The following is a 16,521-nucleotide window of genomic DNA, read 5'->3' as shown; positions in this document are numbered from 1 at the left end:
GAATCTGAGGCTCAGCTCCCCCAGTCACTGGCTCAGGGTTCAGTACCCAGAGTTTATCAGCATCTGTCCTCAAGACAAACTAGCCTCCTGAAGCTCTAGCCCAGCTCTCAGCTAGTTCACATTTCACATTTTTGTTTTTTTCAATCAAGGGACAGACCTACTTCTGTGAGACCAGCAATAACTCAAAAAAAGTATGTCCTGTGTATAGGCTACAGTTGTTCCTTCCTCCAGTGGAAGGATCTTTCTGGGAGACTAATTGGTCATGTCTGAAGTAAAAGTCAAGAATACTTTTTCTTTTTAAAGTTGAATAATTTTGTTTGAATAAGTGTTGCTGCTGACTGTTCAGGATCAGTTTTCTCCAGCACACATTATGCCCTTTTTACTAAATATATTTTACAGAAATAAAATAAGACTTGTTATGTCTTATTTATTTGAATCTAGCTTTAGATGTGTCCTTCCCATATTCTCTTCAGTTCTTTTTAACTCTGTATTTTGGTCACTTTTCTCATTTCTATCTTGTATATCCCTTTCAGTATTTGTGCTGTGTTCTACTTGCTGCTCCTTTCAATTCTTTCATCATTGCTGTGACCATTTTTTCTGCTTCTTTCCTGTGTTTGGCTTGCTATTCAAGTTTCATGCATTTGTTTTCTATCTCCTGTTTTTCTATCCATTGCAATCTCTCCCTTGTGTTTTTATATTTTAGCTTTATGATCTTTATTCATAAAGGCAATTGTTCAATACGGTTTTTAATTCATGGAGAAAAGTTTAGTCTGAATTGTAATCTGTTCCACGACAAAATTTTTCTGCAGAGTCCTCTCTGGTAAGTTTTGCTCCTCTTTCCTATGGTTTTATTCTATTTTTATATCAATGCTGTATCTGCTCTGTTTCTGTTACTCAGGGTTTTCCTGGCTGGGCTATTTGTAGAAAGTTTCATCAAGTAGTAAATTTTGGCTGATGTTTTCTGAAATTGCTTTCCCTGCCTGACTTTTGCTACAATTCATACTGTATGGCTTCTGTATCAATCTTAACCTCTTTTGGCAATCCTTACTTTTTTTTTTAAGAGTCTGTGCTCTAGTTTCATTACAAATGGGATTTGTTGGTGGTTTTTCCATGTGTGATATCCAGAAGAGGAAGGAGGTTGCTGTCTCACACTGTCATGTTCATACTCGAAGTGGAGTTGATTCTCTTAATCACTGTGTGATATTTATTACCTCTTCAAAATTATACAGTAATAAAGTACAGAGATTCTTAACCATAAAGTGATTGAATAAAATTTAAAATACACCTCCTCTTTACTCAAATATTGCAGAGGTAGATGAGTAGTCTTAGAGCCTCTCAATTTCATATCTGTAGGCTGTATTAAAATGCAGTTTTGTAAATATTTTGTTTCATGACTTCAAGAGAAAAGATATTTCAAGATGTGTTTCCCATCCATTACCCAAAATGCCAAATATTCTTCACCACTAGAAGAACACCCGACTTATTTCATATATCTAGATTCCATGGTTTCCAATACCACCACCTCTATATACCCATGCTGGAGTAAAGAAGTGAAAACTGACTAGGCAAATTTCACCACAGAAGGTAAGCAAAGAGGCAAAAAAGAATACTAAGTGATAGGAAAAGTAATGGAAAAGTGATTGAAACATTCTGAGTGGGGTTATTTCACATTATCCCTTTAGTCACCAATTGCTGAGTAACTAACAGAAGAGGTTAGAGCCACTTAAGGGCAAATAATCTGGAAGAGAAGTTAGAAGGTAGGTAATAGTTTCCAGCTTTCCTGTGGGGTAACTTACCTTTTCTAAAACTTTGGCAATTCGAGTGCCAATTTGTTCAAGTGACTGTTGTGGATACTGGTCTTTGCCAAGATTTTGCAGTACCTGGAACAGGGAGGAAGATGGCAGATTAGAGGAATGAAAATGAGGCAGGATCTAGATGACATTGCTGATGCTGAGCTAGGCACTGAGCCACAGACTTCTTCTCTGGGATACATGCCGTGGTCCCGTTGGCAAGGTAGAGTGTGGAAGACACATTTAAGGCTGTTTTACCATCTCCTCAGCTCTCTACCACTTAATAAAAATTATCGCCATGTAAAACACATTCATTATAGCAACACTGGAAAATAGAGTAAATGAAAGTAAAAACTATTTGTAATTCCAACCCCAGACACAGCCGCTGTTTATACCTTTTTATATATCTTTCAGATATTTTTCTATGTATACACATATTTTTTTCACAAAATATGAGATTATACCACCTTTGTATTCACATAATATATTCTGAAAATTTACTCATACCAATAAATATATTTCTACTACATCTTTCCTAATGGTGTCACTGTGTACTATCTTATATCTATACCAAAATTTATTTAACCAGTCCTCTATTGTTGGTCATTTGTGACTTGTTTTTGCAATCCTTCTTCTAGGTATATTCTTTGCTAGGTATATGCTGGGTCTGCCCTCCTTCCCTTCCTTCCTAAGAATGTCTACAGGAGAGTGAACTGCCCCAAACATTTCTCTCAAGAGACTCTGTCTGATGACAAGGGAAAATAGTATCCACCTTGAGGGGTGAATCAGAATTAAAATTTGATAGTCATTAAAAAAAAGTATAAACTCGGTCCCAGGGCCTCAAAGAAATTAGGCTTAGCCTAAAGCCACCTAAATATTAGCCACTAAAAAAAGGCAAAAAAAAAAAAATAAAGCCTAGACATGTGTGCTACTACTAGGTGCATCCAAGCTGTGTGGCTAAAAAATACAAAAAGCTGAACACTGAGTGGTGATAGTGGGTATCCTTGTCTTGTTCCAGTTCTTAGTTCCATTCCATTCGGTATGATGTGAGCTGTGAGTTTGTTATATATGGCCTTTATTGTGTTGAGATACTTTCCTTTTATACCTAACTTGTCGAAAGTTTCTATAGTGAAGGAAAGGTGAATTTTATTGAATGCCTTTTCTATGTCTATCGAGATGATCACGTGGTTTTCTTCTTTCATTCTGTTGATGTAATATAACAAAGCTGGGCACTCACCTCTGTTAACTGACTCTCACCCGTATAGTGCAGGCTGGCTCGATTGGAAACCCCATGCAAGTGGTCCAAGGTATGCATACTTGTGGGGAGATTGCCATTGCAAAGAGGCTCCATCGCTGGCTGTTGTATTGGGGTGGCAAAGTCTATGTGTTCTGTGATGCTGAAAAAGGAGATTATCACATTAACTATAGAGAATTTGAGTGGGTGAGGAGAGAGAGAACATTAACCGTCAGCTGATCATAAGTTCAGTATGCTATCTGCTCACTGGGAAGGTTTTAAACCAGGTGAATTTTAGTCTAGGATTTCTTCTTCCAGGGTACAAACAGTGATAAATACCCACAACTGGTTCTGACCTTTTCCTTTTCCTTTATGCACAGAAGCAAACTTGTCCCCACAGAAAAAGTTACCTAAAGCTTAGACAGTAACTTTTATACAGATACAGTTATGCATTGCATCTATGTATAAGATGCAAGTACTTTCCCTTATGGACCCAAAGTGGTCATTTCCCCACTATACAGAGGCTAAATGTTATAGACTGGAAATGTGCTTTTATGGAAAATTGGTATTGCCAAATTTTACTTCCAGCTGTTTAAAATGTTTAGCATATATTAGGCAAACCATTCATTCATTCATTCATTCATTTTTTATTCAGAGCTTATTACATGTCAGATGCCAGGGCTACAATTAACAAAACATATGTAGTCTCTGCTGTTACAGTGTTCATCGTCTTGTGAGTGATTCACTTATTACAGACATGCTATCATAAAAAGGTACAAACATGGTATAATGACAGCATGTTGTAGGAAGGGATATACAAGAGTACTTTAAAAAGTTCATAAAAAATAGAATTAAAAGATATTGCAAATCTTTGCATGAACTTTTATTTTTATTTTTTATTTTTTTGTCTTTTTCGTGACTGGTACTCAGCCAGTGAGTGCACCGGCCATTCCTATATAGGATCCGAACCCGCGGCGGGAGCGTCGCTGCGCTCCCAGCTCCGCACTCTCCCGAGTGCGCCACAGGCTTGGCCCCTTTGCATGAACTTTTAAAAGACCCCCTTATATTTCCTCTGCACTGATGGAGGAGGGGGGTGGTTAGTGAAGAATTCCTTGAGGAAATAAGATTTGAGACCAGAGGATATGTATGAATTAACCAGGTCAGAAGCAGCAGTGAGAACACTACTGTAGGCAAAGGAGACACTATGTGTGAAGGTCCCGATGGGAGGAGGGCAGAGTTAAAGATGGAGAGACAGGCAGAGAGCAGTTCATGAAGGGCTTTGTGGGCCACTTTAAACAGCAAGAAGAAGTTATTCGAGTGCTTTAAGAATGATTTGACTTATATTTGAAGAATTCTGAGTACACTGGAGAGAATGGATTGAATAGAGACAGAAGTACACAGAACAAGAGGACCAGATAGGAGGCACCTGAGTGGACCTATGTGGAGATGGTGGTGCTCTGGCTTAAGGAGGCAGCAATAGAGACGGAGAAAAGTAGACAGTTTTGAAACACACTCAAGGAGCAAAAGTGATAAGAATTGGTTGTAGACTGGGTTTGAGGAGTAAGAAAAGAGGATTGTTAAGATGACTTCCTGGTTTCTGGCCTAAACACTGTTGGAGCTATTTACTAAAAAGAGGAAATTGAAAAACAAACAAAATGAATGGTTTTTTGCATGAAGAGTGGGCAAAAAAGGGTGTAAGTGTTGTTTTCCTGAGCTTGGGGTGCCTGACAGATCTACACAGAGAGGTCAGGCAGATAACTGGATAAATGAACTGAAGACTTTGAAGAAAGGTCTGGTCTGGAGATTCAAATTTAGGAGTTGTCAATACATTAGTGGTGACTAAAGTTCTGGGAGTAGGTCAGTCTGACTAGGAGTGATTATAAAAGAAGGCTTATGGTAATACTGGGGAACTCCAACACTCAAAGGCAGAAAAGGGGCCAGCAAAGGGGAATGAGTATGCAGAGAGGAAAAGGCCGTTATCAGAGAAGCAGCTTTGCTCAGCTTGGGTCTTGGTAGGTCTTTGGACATTTGGTTTGCTCTTGTTCCCTGACAAGTGCATGCATGATGTCCCTGAGAGACCAGGGGTTTTGTGCTTCTGTAAAGAGGGATCCAGTCTTCAATTCAAACTAAGTTATACATGACTTCTGGAAAGCTTACAAAGTTTGAGAGAAAGCACTGGGAAAGGGGGCACACTCCTTGCTTCACTACAGTGGGCTTATTCCATCTGTGGGCTGGTCAGCAATGGTCATCTTTTGAGCCACGAGCTCTAGAATGAATGACTCTTTTAATAGCTGCTGACAAAGTGAGCATCCCTGAAGTCAGCTGAGACCCAGTGGGTTCACAGATACATAAATGCCATGAAGGAGAGAGAGGTTTAGGATACTCACTCAATGTTTTTTGAAGACACGGCAAGCCAGGTACTCACGATGGCAGTCAGTTCTACCCAGCGGAGTTTGAGGCACTCATCTGGGCTGGGCCATCCCAGACTCTGGTAGTCATGTTTTTTTCCTGGAAGGAAAGTATGTTGTGAATTGACACAATTGCAAAGGAACAGAACCCAAAGTGCCTTATGCCTTGGTGATCACTTCACTCAGACTGGTGTATTTGGTGGTGCCAGTCATTCCTCTAGTCATTAGAATTTCCACCATCTACAGATCTAATTTATAAAATCTTGTCATTCACATCAATGGGAATAAAGATCTGTGAGGCCTGCCCCGTGGCTCACTCCGGAGAGTGCGGTGCTGGGAGCGCCGAGGCCACGGGTTTGGATCCTATATAGGGATGCCGGTGGTGTGCTCACTGGCTGAGCGTGGCGATCCCCTTGTCGGTCAGAAAAAATAAATAAAGATCTGCTGTGAGTAAAGCCCTATTCTCTAAGGTAGATGGTGAAGTAAAAATAAATGAGTGCTTCACTGGGTTGAAGACTGATTAACACGAAACAAGGGTTAAGATATTCGTCAATGTCAACATTCTTACTGAACTTAAATTTTACCCCCCACCCTACATTTTGATTTTATAAGAACAACTCTTACTTAGTCAGTAGAAACATTTATCTCTAAAGCAAGTTTTCTCAACCTGGCACTACTGACATCTAGGGCTGGATAATTCTGTTTGGGGAACTGTCCTGCACACTGGAGGATGTTTAACAGCATCCTTGGCCTCTACCCACCAGATGTCAGTAGCACTCTCCCCCAGAAGTAACAACCAAAAACATCTCCAGGTATTGCCAAATGTCCTTTGGGGTGGGGGGTAAGGGGCAAAATTACCCCTAGTAGAGAACCACTGCTATAAAGAAAAGCAGCAGGGTAGGAAATAATGATGATAATGAAAGGTTAACATTCATTTCAAGAGCACTTACTGAGTGTTCAGGTCCTGTACTAAGTGTTTTATAACCTCATGAGGTAGGATTCAATCCTCATTTCTCAGATGAGAAAACAGAGGCTTGGAAAGATTAAGCCACTTGTCCAAGATCACCTGGCTAGCAGTTGGCAGAGCTGGAATTCAGATCCAGGTTTGTTTGACTCTAATGTGCACACTCCCAATCGCCACGCTTTTAAAAGATATATATAGTTGCCCTCTGTAACTGTGGGCTCCACATCTGAGCATTCAACCAACCACGGATCAAAAATATTAGGGGAAAAAAAAACTGCATCTGTACTGAACATATACAGACTTTTTTCCTTGTCATTATTCTCTGAATACAGTATAACAACTATTTACATAGAAGTTACATTGCATAAGGTGTAATAAGTAATTTAGAGATGATTTAAAGTATATGAGAGGATGGGCATAGGTTATATGTAAATATCACATCATTTTGTATCAGGGACTTGAGCATCCATGGATTTTGGTATCTGCAGGAAGTCCTGGAACCAATCCTTCATAGATACCGAGGGACAGATTTTAAAACTCTGCTTATTGATATCCTTGACAGGTTCCCTTTGGGTCCAGGCCCTTTATTTAGACCAAGTCCTCAAGTAAAGAGCAGAACTAAGTCTTGTCTGGGAATAGGTCTTCTGAAGAAATTACAATGCAAAGTTCTACAGGAGGTAGAACTTTAGTTCTGTACAGCACTTTTTATTCTGTAGGAATTTACCAATAGAAAACTGTTAGAGGTACAGGCAGGGGTTTAGATTTAGATTTTAATAAAATAGAAGAGAACAGTTTGGAAAGGCTTCAAATTAACTCTGTTTATTGTTTAAATTAATAAACCATAAGTTTCATAATAAAGCTTGCTTTTCTTTTATATAAGAAATTTATTTGAAAAATATTTATTAAGCACCTATTATAAGGGGCTGGGAACTGTGTAAGACACTAAGGATACAGAATAATAAGAGGGCCTGCTCTTGAGCTCACAGTCTAGTGAGGAAGATAAACAAACATAAATCATTATAACACAACAGAATAAGTGCTAGAGTCAAGGCACAGAACAATTACAGAACTAATTCTGCCTGAAGGTACCAAGGAAGAGATGGCACTTGAATTTGAAGTTTAAGGATCATCGATATTTTGGGACTGCAGAGGTGGCCAAAGGGCATTCCAGGCAGAAGGAACAGCATGTGCAAAGGCACAGAGGTAAAATAAGAGTATGGTTGGTTCAGAGAATGGTGCTGAAGGGTAGATAGAGGCCGGGTTGTAAAGGGTCTTGTACATCGCTCTAGGAACTTTAGACTTTATCCTGGAGGCAATGGAAAGCCTTCAAGCCCACATCTCTCCATTGTGTTCACAAGGATATCATAAGAGGCTCAGTTAAATCCCTTGCTGAAATCCAGTTATATTATGTCTATGGCACTTCCCTGGTCTTCCAGTCTAGTAGCCCTAACCAAAAAAGGAAATGAAATTAGTCAAGCATTACTATTACTTCTTAATAAATCTACAATGGCTCTTAATGATCTCCATTTTTTGCCCATGGGCTCACAAACTATCTGTTTAATAATTTGCTTTAGAACTCTGTCAGGATTTATCATGAAGCTTATCAGTTGGTAGTGGATAAAAACCCCATAATTATTTGAAAATTGGGATAATGAACCTTTATGGTATTTTTTCATCTCTTCCACACTTTAGAACTTTTCACTTTAATGACACTAAGTGGTTCTATGATCTCACTTGCAAATATATTCAATGCCCTGCTTGGCCCACCAACTTAAATCCATTTAAAACTGCTTAAGTGTTCTCATATCATCTCAACCATACTGAGCTTTAATTTTCACTTTTATAAGAAACTTTTAGTTTTTCTTGTTTAGAAAAGTAATATAATCTTATTCTACCATATTTAGAAAATGGAAAAGACATATTGAAGAAAATAAAAATCACTTATAGCTCTATTAGCACCCAAGGATGACCACTTACAACATTTTGGTATATTTCCTTTTGGACTTGTTTTATGAGCTTATTTATTATACAATATTTTATCAAATATAAGACGCAACCAACTGTAAGCTGCATATTATTTTACATGATTTAAGAAAGGAGAAAATCGCCAATTTTTATATAAGATACTATCAATTGTAAGATACATCTCAATTTCAGAGATATCGAAATGTTAAAAAAAAAAACCAGTTGATGAAATCCAGCATATTTACTATTTTACAAAAATGGAAGTAATCTCTATATATGCTATAAACTGTTTTTGTTCACTTACTGCATTATAAATATCTTGGCTGCATAGTACACTGCATAGACATGCTATAATTTATTTAGGTTGTTTACAAATTTTTACTATGATAAGGAACCCCATGGTCAATATCTTCGTACTTACATCTTTGGCACTGTAAGATGATTTACTTAGGGTACTAGATGATTTACTTATTATTAGAAGTAGAATTACTGGTATATTTTTAAATTTTCTGATACATTTTGTCAAATTACTCCCAAATTCGTTTTATTAATGTTCACTGTGTATTACACATTTAAATATAATTCGGTAAGTAAAAATGGTATCTCACTGCTCATGTCTGTACTCTTTTGAGTGCTAGTGAGGCTGAACATTTTCTCATATGTTTAGTGGCTATCTGTGTATGTGTGTGCATGTGGGAGTGCATGTGTGTTTATTTGGTGAACTGCCTATATACTCTGCAGATATTTTATTGAAATACTGTATTTTTCATATTCATATATTTTTTTCATAATATTTTTCATATTGATTTGTAGGTGCTCTTTAAATGATATTAATATCCTTTATTTATCATATATTCTGTAAATGTATATAAATATTCTACAAAAACCACTTAGTTTTAGTCCTTTGTCTTTTTCTTTTATGGTGCTTTCTGATGCCAGGATTATTATTTTTCTGTCTTTCTCTCTGCCTTAGAAAGTCCTTCTCCGCCTTAAGAACATGTAAATATTCATCTAAATTTCTTCCTTTATGATTATTATACATAATGTCTTAACTCATTGAAATTTTCATTTCCACAATGTTCTATATTTTGGACATCTTTCTCATTGATACAGAACACAGATCTAGTAGAGGAAGTGTTGTTCTCTTCTGTAACCTGTTACTAGCATCCTTAAACAGTAGAGCTTTTGACTTCAGTCATGACAAAATGTCCTTAGTATTTTTCACAAGTCACAGTTCATTCTGGAATTTAGCCAAGCTGACCTCATTCTTTATATTTTATTATGTGCCTTCTGCTTTCAGCTTTGGTAAGTACACCAAATTAAATAAGACATATTCTAACAGTTACCCTAAATTTTCAGTCTAAGATGGTAAAAATATCCCTTTAAAAAAGGAGATACTTTTAAAAAGAATTCTATCACTACTATTTAATTGCTAGAAAAGAAAATCAACTAGATGCTTGGCAATGGCTCATCTCTGGGCTCCAGGACAACTCTGAACCCCTGAAAGTACATGCCAAACTTTGATGCCTAGTGTTTTTTTCCAGGGAACAGTTCCAAAGGATTCATCCAATACTTAAAGAGATAGCTGATACACAAAATACATTACTAGATAGTTAATATTTATTGAGCCCTATGTGCCCAGTGCAGTTAAAGCAGTTTATATGTATAAAGTCATACAATCCTCACAACCACCCTATAAAGTAGATGTGATTATTATCCCCATTTTATAGATAAGGAAAATAAGGCACAGGGAGGTATATGGCAGAAATAGTGTTTGAATCCAGGGAGTCTGTCTCAAACCCACATTTTTACATATTATACTGGACTGTCCAATTAAGAATCAATGGGATATTTAAAGTTAAGGTGGTAAGAGTATAAGCCAAATAGTCAAAAGATCAAGTAAATGTTAAAATAACCTTTTTATACCAATGACTGATTTCCTGTTCACTTTGTCCTTTTATCTTCTCACCTCAACTATTTCAAGTCACAAACACATCCTTGGTGAGAAACGAGACAGTGAAATCTTCAAGAAGAAATTGGCATATCAAATACTCAAATTTACCTTGTGGCCCAGGAGATGCCACCTTTGGGCCAGTGATCTCCAGGTTTGCTTGGTAACGATGCCCATTTTCTGGTTTATTTGGCTCTACCTTTTTCCCAGGAGTTTTCTTATGATCTCCTTTGGGTTTCTTTACACGTTTGACCTGAAATGTGATCTGGGAAACAGAAATATGTTAGAGAGAAATAAGACCAATTACTAAACCTATCAATACCCATGGCTTTAAGAATAACCCAGTCCTGTGCGAGGGTTAAGTTCTCTCCTTCAGTTTAATTCTTAAAGGTCTAAATGAAAAATGTTTTGTGAAATGAACAAAATAGCCTAGCCTGGAAGAGCATATAGAAGAAATTGAAAAGATTTCTGAACTGGGCAGTTCCACGTCTGCAAGCTTTAAGTGTAGCTTCACACCCATCCCATTTCCTCCTGCCTCCCAGAAGAGCTGGCAGTGCACAAGTAACGCAGAATGCTTCCTGCAGTACAATTCCAATATGCAGGCTGTCCTGGAGTGTGGAATAAAGTAGTACCATATATCTAATAGAAACGTCACACTTTGCAAACTAGGAGCCCTCTAAAGACCTGGGCTACAATTTCGTGAGGACTGAGCTGGCAAACTCTTACCCATTCTGTTGCTTCATCATCTTCACTTCTGCAGTCTCCGTAGCAAGAGCTTCTGGCAACTCCATCCTGGGGACCTTTCTTCAGTACCCGTATCCCCTGCAAGTCTAGACGCCGCCCTTTCATCTCTAGTGCTTCCCCAAAGCCTTCCAGAGGCCATGCCTGTTGAAATTCATCCACCAAAGCCAGTATCTCTTCTGACATTTTTGTTTCATCTGAATTCTCCATCTCATCAGAACCATTGCTTTCCTCAACCACTGTACCTGAAATTCAAGGGCCAGCATGTGATTAAAAGTTACAGAGTACTCATTCAAGTACTCCAGTGACTCCAACTCTGATTTTAGAAAAAAGTTTTGGCTCTGCCTAGAGGCACTTCTATAGCCTACCTTCATAAAAATACCATTTGACATCTTAAAAATTCATAATAAAATATCACCTCTGTCATCTAGCCTGGCTAAGGACAATGGCAGCAGCTAGGTGGCAGGAAGTCACAGATTATGTTACTAGCGAGCATGAGGACATATATGTTATTTTTTTGAAAGATCCATTTGTTTTACATATAAGGCATAGATGGCAAAAATGAAGTTTATTATATGTTATTTAATATGTGGGATTCTTTGAGCTTTATTCAAATATCATGAAATGTAACAGATGTTTGTCCAGACCGTATAGCCTACTTAATTGCCTTAACTGAACAATTATTTGTTTAATGGAAAACTATCTTAATTCCACATGAAGGCTCACTAATGGCTGATATAAGGAATATTACTGTGTGTTACTATGTTGTAGTGTATATTGTTAAATATATGTATATGTTAGTATATGTTGCATGTTGCTCAAGTCTCTTATATAAAGACCTACGGATATCTCTCAGCACAATGGCCTAGCAAAAATTCTCTTTTGAGAACTCTGTTTCCTTAGTTATCCAATGAAGGCTATAAACCCTCCAAGTTCTTCTCTATGCTTTGATCACAAGGAAGCTCGGAGCAAAATCAGCCTGAGTTTCTTAATTCTTTCCTTTTTGCAATTCTTTACTATTTAACTTTTGCTATTTATTTTCAATTAATGACTGTATTTTACATTGTGTTTTCCATGAAAGTCATTTCTAGTCCTTTTTGGAAGTAGACAGGATACAAAAACAAATAACAAAATGTCTGCTTTTGTGACACGTAACCACTGAACAACCTGAGAGCTCTGAGTTGATAACTCACAAAATGCCAGTCTATTATTCCATTGCAATAATCTTCAGTTGGTAATTCTGGCTTGTTCAGGAATTCAATAAGGCCAACTCAGGATTCTCATATGCATGTTGGCCAGATCTACAGCCACAGTGAACAACCTGTCTTAGAAATGCGTAGTATTAGTCTCCGAGGAGGCAGAGTGAGAAAGGTGGTTGACTACCACAGCTAAAAACAGCTTAAAACCTTGAGCCATACTTGTAGAAGGTCAGCAGTGTCACCCTCGCTCTGGTGGCATCCCCACCTTCCATCCCACTTTCTATTACAGACAATGAGAAGGGTTGTTGTCAGGGTGGGAGTACCACCAGAAGTCTCTAAGAGTTACTCTTTCCTGAGAAAGCTACAGAGCTCTTGCATTTGTTAACAAGTAACTACAAAATGTACTGCTGTCTCTTCAAGTACGTTCCTTTTCAGCTTTCTAAACCAATCTGCTGCTTTCTACTGCTTTATTGTTATTTTTATTATTATTTATTTAATTTTTAATTTTAATTTTATTTTGTCGATATACAATGTAGTTGATTATGTGGTTGATTATTTTTTAATTGAGTTCTGAAACAAAATATAGGTTTGCCAAAGCTTTTTCTTTAGGATATTCAGAAAAAAGTGGTTAGTTACTTGCCTAAATTATGTGGCCCAGTAGTATAAACGTAGGGTTGACAAAGGAATTTTAACTTTTGTTTCTATCATGTTTGCTACTATATTCCTAATGGCAAACACTGCACCTGGCACACAGCAAACAGACAGTTGTAGAATCAATTAATGGGAACTCAGGAATAATTTGGTTTGTGAGGTTCCTGAGGATCTGCTTGCTCCTGCCTTTGCCCTGCCCTACTGGCAATGCAAGACTTTTTAACCCTAAGATTTACCTTGTCATGTGTTAATGTATTGTCAACCCAGCTGAATAGTAAGCAACATAAAGTAAGGCCTCATGTCTTTAGCATAGAATCTGGCACACTATGTGATTTAAAAAGTTCTCAGTAGATAACCCAGGAAAGCGGCCGGACAGGGTTGCTACAGGGACCCCAAACAGCAACTTAAATAGAAGAATTTCTTGGCATCTGATGCGTAGCAAGAGTTTTCTCTAAGAATTCCTCATCTTCTCTTAGGTTCTTCTCTTCCCTTCTCCTATGGCTACCATGGGATTCCTTGTACTCAATCCTGAGACAGAAAATGATTTTTGATAGATATGCCCCAGCAAAAATAATAACTTAAAAAAAAAAGTGGCTTTTGGCCAAAGAGAGACTGAAGGTAACTACTTCCTCAGTGTTACAGTTAGAGCTGCATATGGATGCTGTGTTTGTAAGCCTTATTCCTTTGAGTAAGTACTACTATTTGGAAAGCATGCATGCTGTTAAGCTGTAAAGAGTTCTACAAACCCAGTTACCAAAAGTTATTGCTTCCCTGTGTCCTTTCCATATGGTAATATATATCATTATTTAAAAATAGAGAGAAAGGGGCTTTCATTAATGGAAACTGATATTTAAATGAAGAGACTACAGAACATGCTTTAGGCTTCTGCTGCTGGCAGCCATGAGGCTTTTCCAAAGGCTGCTTTAGGAACTGTTCCAGCAATTCCTAAAGAACAATACATACATATTTTTATATTTTCTCCTCAAAAGTGAAGAATGGGTAGATTAAATATGCTATGAGTTAGAAAAAAATAAACCAGCTTTTTTTTATATAGAGCCTATTATATGACTATCTCTGAGCTATAAGCTGTATAGGTGGGACCAACAACAAAAAAGTTTCCGACCCTGAGAATTAATTATAATCACTTTATAATCAAGTTGGAGACACAAAACTAAATGCATTGAACTATGAGAGAACAATTAAAATTTCTTTTCTAGAGAGAAAAATATTTAAGTGTAATTACAAAATGCTTCTTAGAGGAAGACAGATTACCTGAGGCAGGATTTAGAAAGACAGAGGAGAGTGCCAGGGAGGGCACTCCCTAGAGTGACAACATTTTTTAAAAAGCACGTATGCAGAGACTGATGTACCCACATACATACATACGTACATATATAACAAAGGCATATGTGATGGCACTACTAATTTCACATTAGAACAAAAAATGTGTATAGGGGATATTAGCAAAGAAGACACTTGGGAAAGGGGGGCGACATTAAGAGTGAGAAAGTCAGGAAGAGAATTCATTGTAAAAGAAGCCTCTTGTTTGTTGAGCAGAAGGATAACAAGATGAGAGCCTTAATAACTACGAAGGTCAAAGTCTTAGAGTAGTAAATCAGTTGGTATATTGGAGGGGAAATGCTGGGTGAAAAAAGAGGAGGACAGAGGACAAAGATCAATTAGAAAGGTTTTTGCAATCTGTATATGAGTTATATAAGGTGGGCTATCTTAGGGTACAGGTAAAGTGAATTTAAAAAAAGGGAAGGGAAGAGGTATGTCAGAAAATTTTAATGGAGAATCTCAAGATTTTAAAGTCTAATGTGAAATAGCAGGCTTTGTACTACGTACTAGGTTTAAAATCTGTGCATATGAAAGCAATGATAATTACGAAGACAATGGAGTTAGGAGAGGGCAATAGGACAGAGATGGAATTTTAGACACTTGTTCATTAATTCATTTAAATGTTTGTTGCTATGTGTCTATATGCTGAGGTCTCGGAATATAACAACCCATCGTACTTAACAGTCTAGACAAGAATGGATGGAGGAAGAAATCTCCGGACACTGGCCTGTACAGAACACTGTCCTATGTAACTGTCCTATACAACTGGAAATACAAAATTTTGATTTGGTGATAGGTCTGAATTATAGAGGGATCTCAGAAGGTTTTAAATTATGCTTAAAGCAAGAATAAGTAAATCTAAGGCTTGCTGCTTATGGGACAGATGGTATGATACAAACTGACAACAGAGACCGAGACCCACATCTCTATTCTTTCTTTATCTTCTTTACCATGTACCATTTTCACATTGATAAAAGGAGAATAAACATTATGAAGTTGAAGAGAATGTCAGCACCTACAGTAAGGTTTATGTGAGTTTGCATATTTCACTTAGATGAAACTATCCCAGGGTACTGGAAAAAGTTTCAGTTGAGTTTGAGCCATGTTTGGTAATCTGTCAAGAATCACAGGAACTAGGAGAAGTGCTGAGAGACAGAGATAAGCATATGTAGTCCTGATTAAAATTTTTAAAAAGCTTAGTACAAACTTGCAATGTTCAGAACATACCCAGAGACTCATATTTTAGTCTGGGTACCTCAGTTTAAAAGATTTCCAAAGCAGAGGCACATTCACAGAAAAGAGACTTGGTGAAAGTACTCAAAATCGTGCTAAATGAAGAAAGATTGAAGAAACTGAGGGTGATCTAATTGTAGAAGAGTAACTGAAACACTGCACAAAAAAATCAGGCTTGACAAATATTTTGCTAGAAAGATTTTTTAAAATTCCAGGGAGATTATTTCAAAGATAGTAAAGGGATAGAAGCCATAACACAAGAGGAGTTGTTCAAGGAAATGAGGACACTTAGCCGAAAGGAAGCAGAGATATGGTGGGTGGGATGGGCAGGAATAGTAACCATCTTCAGACACCTAGGGGAATATGACATTAATGAGAAATAAGACTGACTCTGTTCACCACATAAAGCCAAACTAGAAATGAGAGGTTATATTTTAGCTCAATATTAGGAAAGATGTTTGAATCAGATGAAAATGAAGTGAGTTATCCAGGAAGAGACTGAGGTCATAATGCCTGGAGCAGAACCCAAAGCCAGTTGGTGACTAGCTGGGGACTACTGAGAGGGAGTGGAACATCAGAAGGTGATTGAAAGAAGGTGACAGTATTTGATAAGAGACAGTATTAATGATCTTGAAAGAGAGGTTTCAAGAAGAGTTTTAGGGAAAGAGGATGGAAAAATGAGTGCTAGATTCAAAACAAAACAGACTGACAATAAACAGAGGTAAAGATCACACATTCAAAAAGACAGAGGTAAAGATCACACATTCAAAAAGATAGCCAGCAAAAGAAAGTCTTTCCTTCAAAGTGTGACTCAAAACATCTCCTCCAGAAAGTCTGGCATGATTTATACCAACAAGTTTCAGTACTAGATTATGGTTTCTGAAGGCAAGAAGCATACATTCTACTTTTAATAACGATACTGTAGAGGGAAAATCCCTTTGTCTCACAAAATAGAAAGATTGTTCTAAGCAATTCAATAAACTCAGTTTCAAATTAGGACTACCACCACAGGGTCTTGGGCAATTCTGTCTTAAGTTCCAGTGT

At 37.5% G+C, this 16,521-nt stretch overlaps 1 protein-coding gene across 4 annotated transcripts in view; it reads right to left on the bottom strand.

The window, feature by feature from the left end:
• Positions 1 to 16,521, bottom strand: part of TTC17 (tetratricopeptide repeat domain 17) — a 131,622-nt gene that overhangs the window by 34,355 nt on the left and 80,746 nt on the right. For 3 of the 4 annotated variants that reach the window (XM_063092905.1, XM_063092907.1, XM_063092908.1), the window contains 5 exons: positions 11,039 to 11,298; positions 10,424 to 10,577; positions 5,412 to 5,532; positions 3,028 to 3,187; positions 1,797 to 1,880 (listed from right to left, as the gene is read on the bottom strand). In XM_063092905.1, coding sequence (XP_062948975.1) covers positions 1,797 to 1,880; positions 3,028 to 3,187; positions 5,412 to 5,532; positions 10,424 to 10,577; positions 11,039 to 11,298 — 779 coding nt within the window. Of the gene's footprint in view, positions 1 to 1,796; positions 1,881 to 3,027; positions 3,188 to 5,411; positions 5,533 to 7,572; positions 7,843 to 10,423; positions 10,578 to 11,038; positions 11,299 to 16,521 lie in introns of those variants that run through there. The other variant, XM_063092909.1, reaches the window with a different exon arrangement.

The sequence above is a fragment of the Cynocephalus volans genome, chromosome 4 (assembly GCF_027409185.1).
Source record: "Cynocephalus volans isolate mCynVol1 chromosome 4, mCynVol1.pri, whole genome shotgun sequence".
NCBI classification, from domain to species: domain Eukaryota; kingdom Metazoa; phylum Chordata; class Mammalia; order Dermoptera; family Cynocephalidae; genus Cynocephalus; species Cynocephalus volans.
This window is presented reverse-complemented; position numbering and strand designations above follow the sequence as displayed.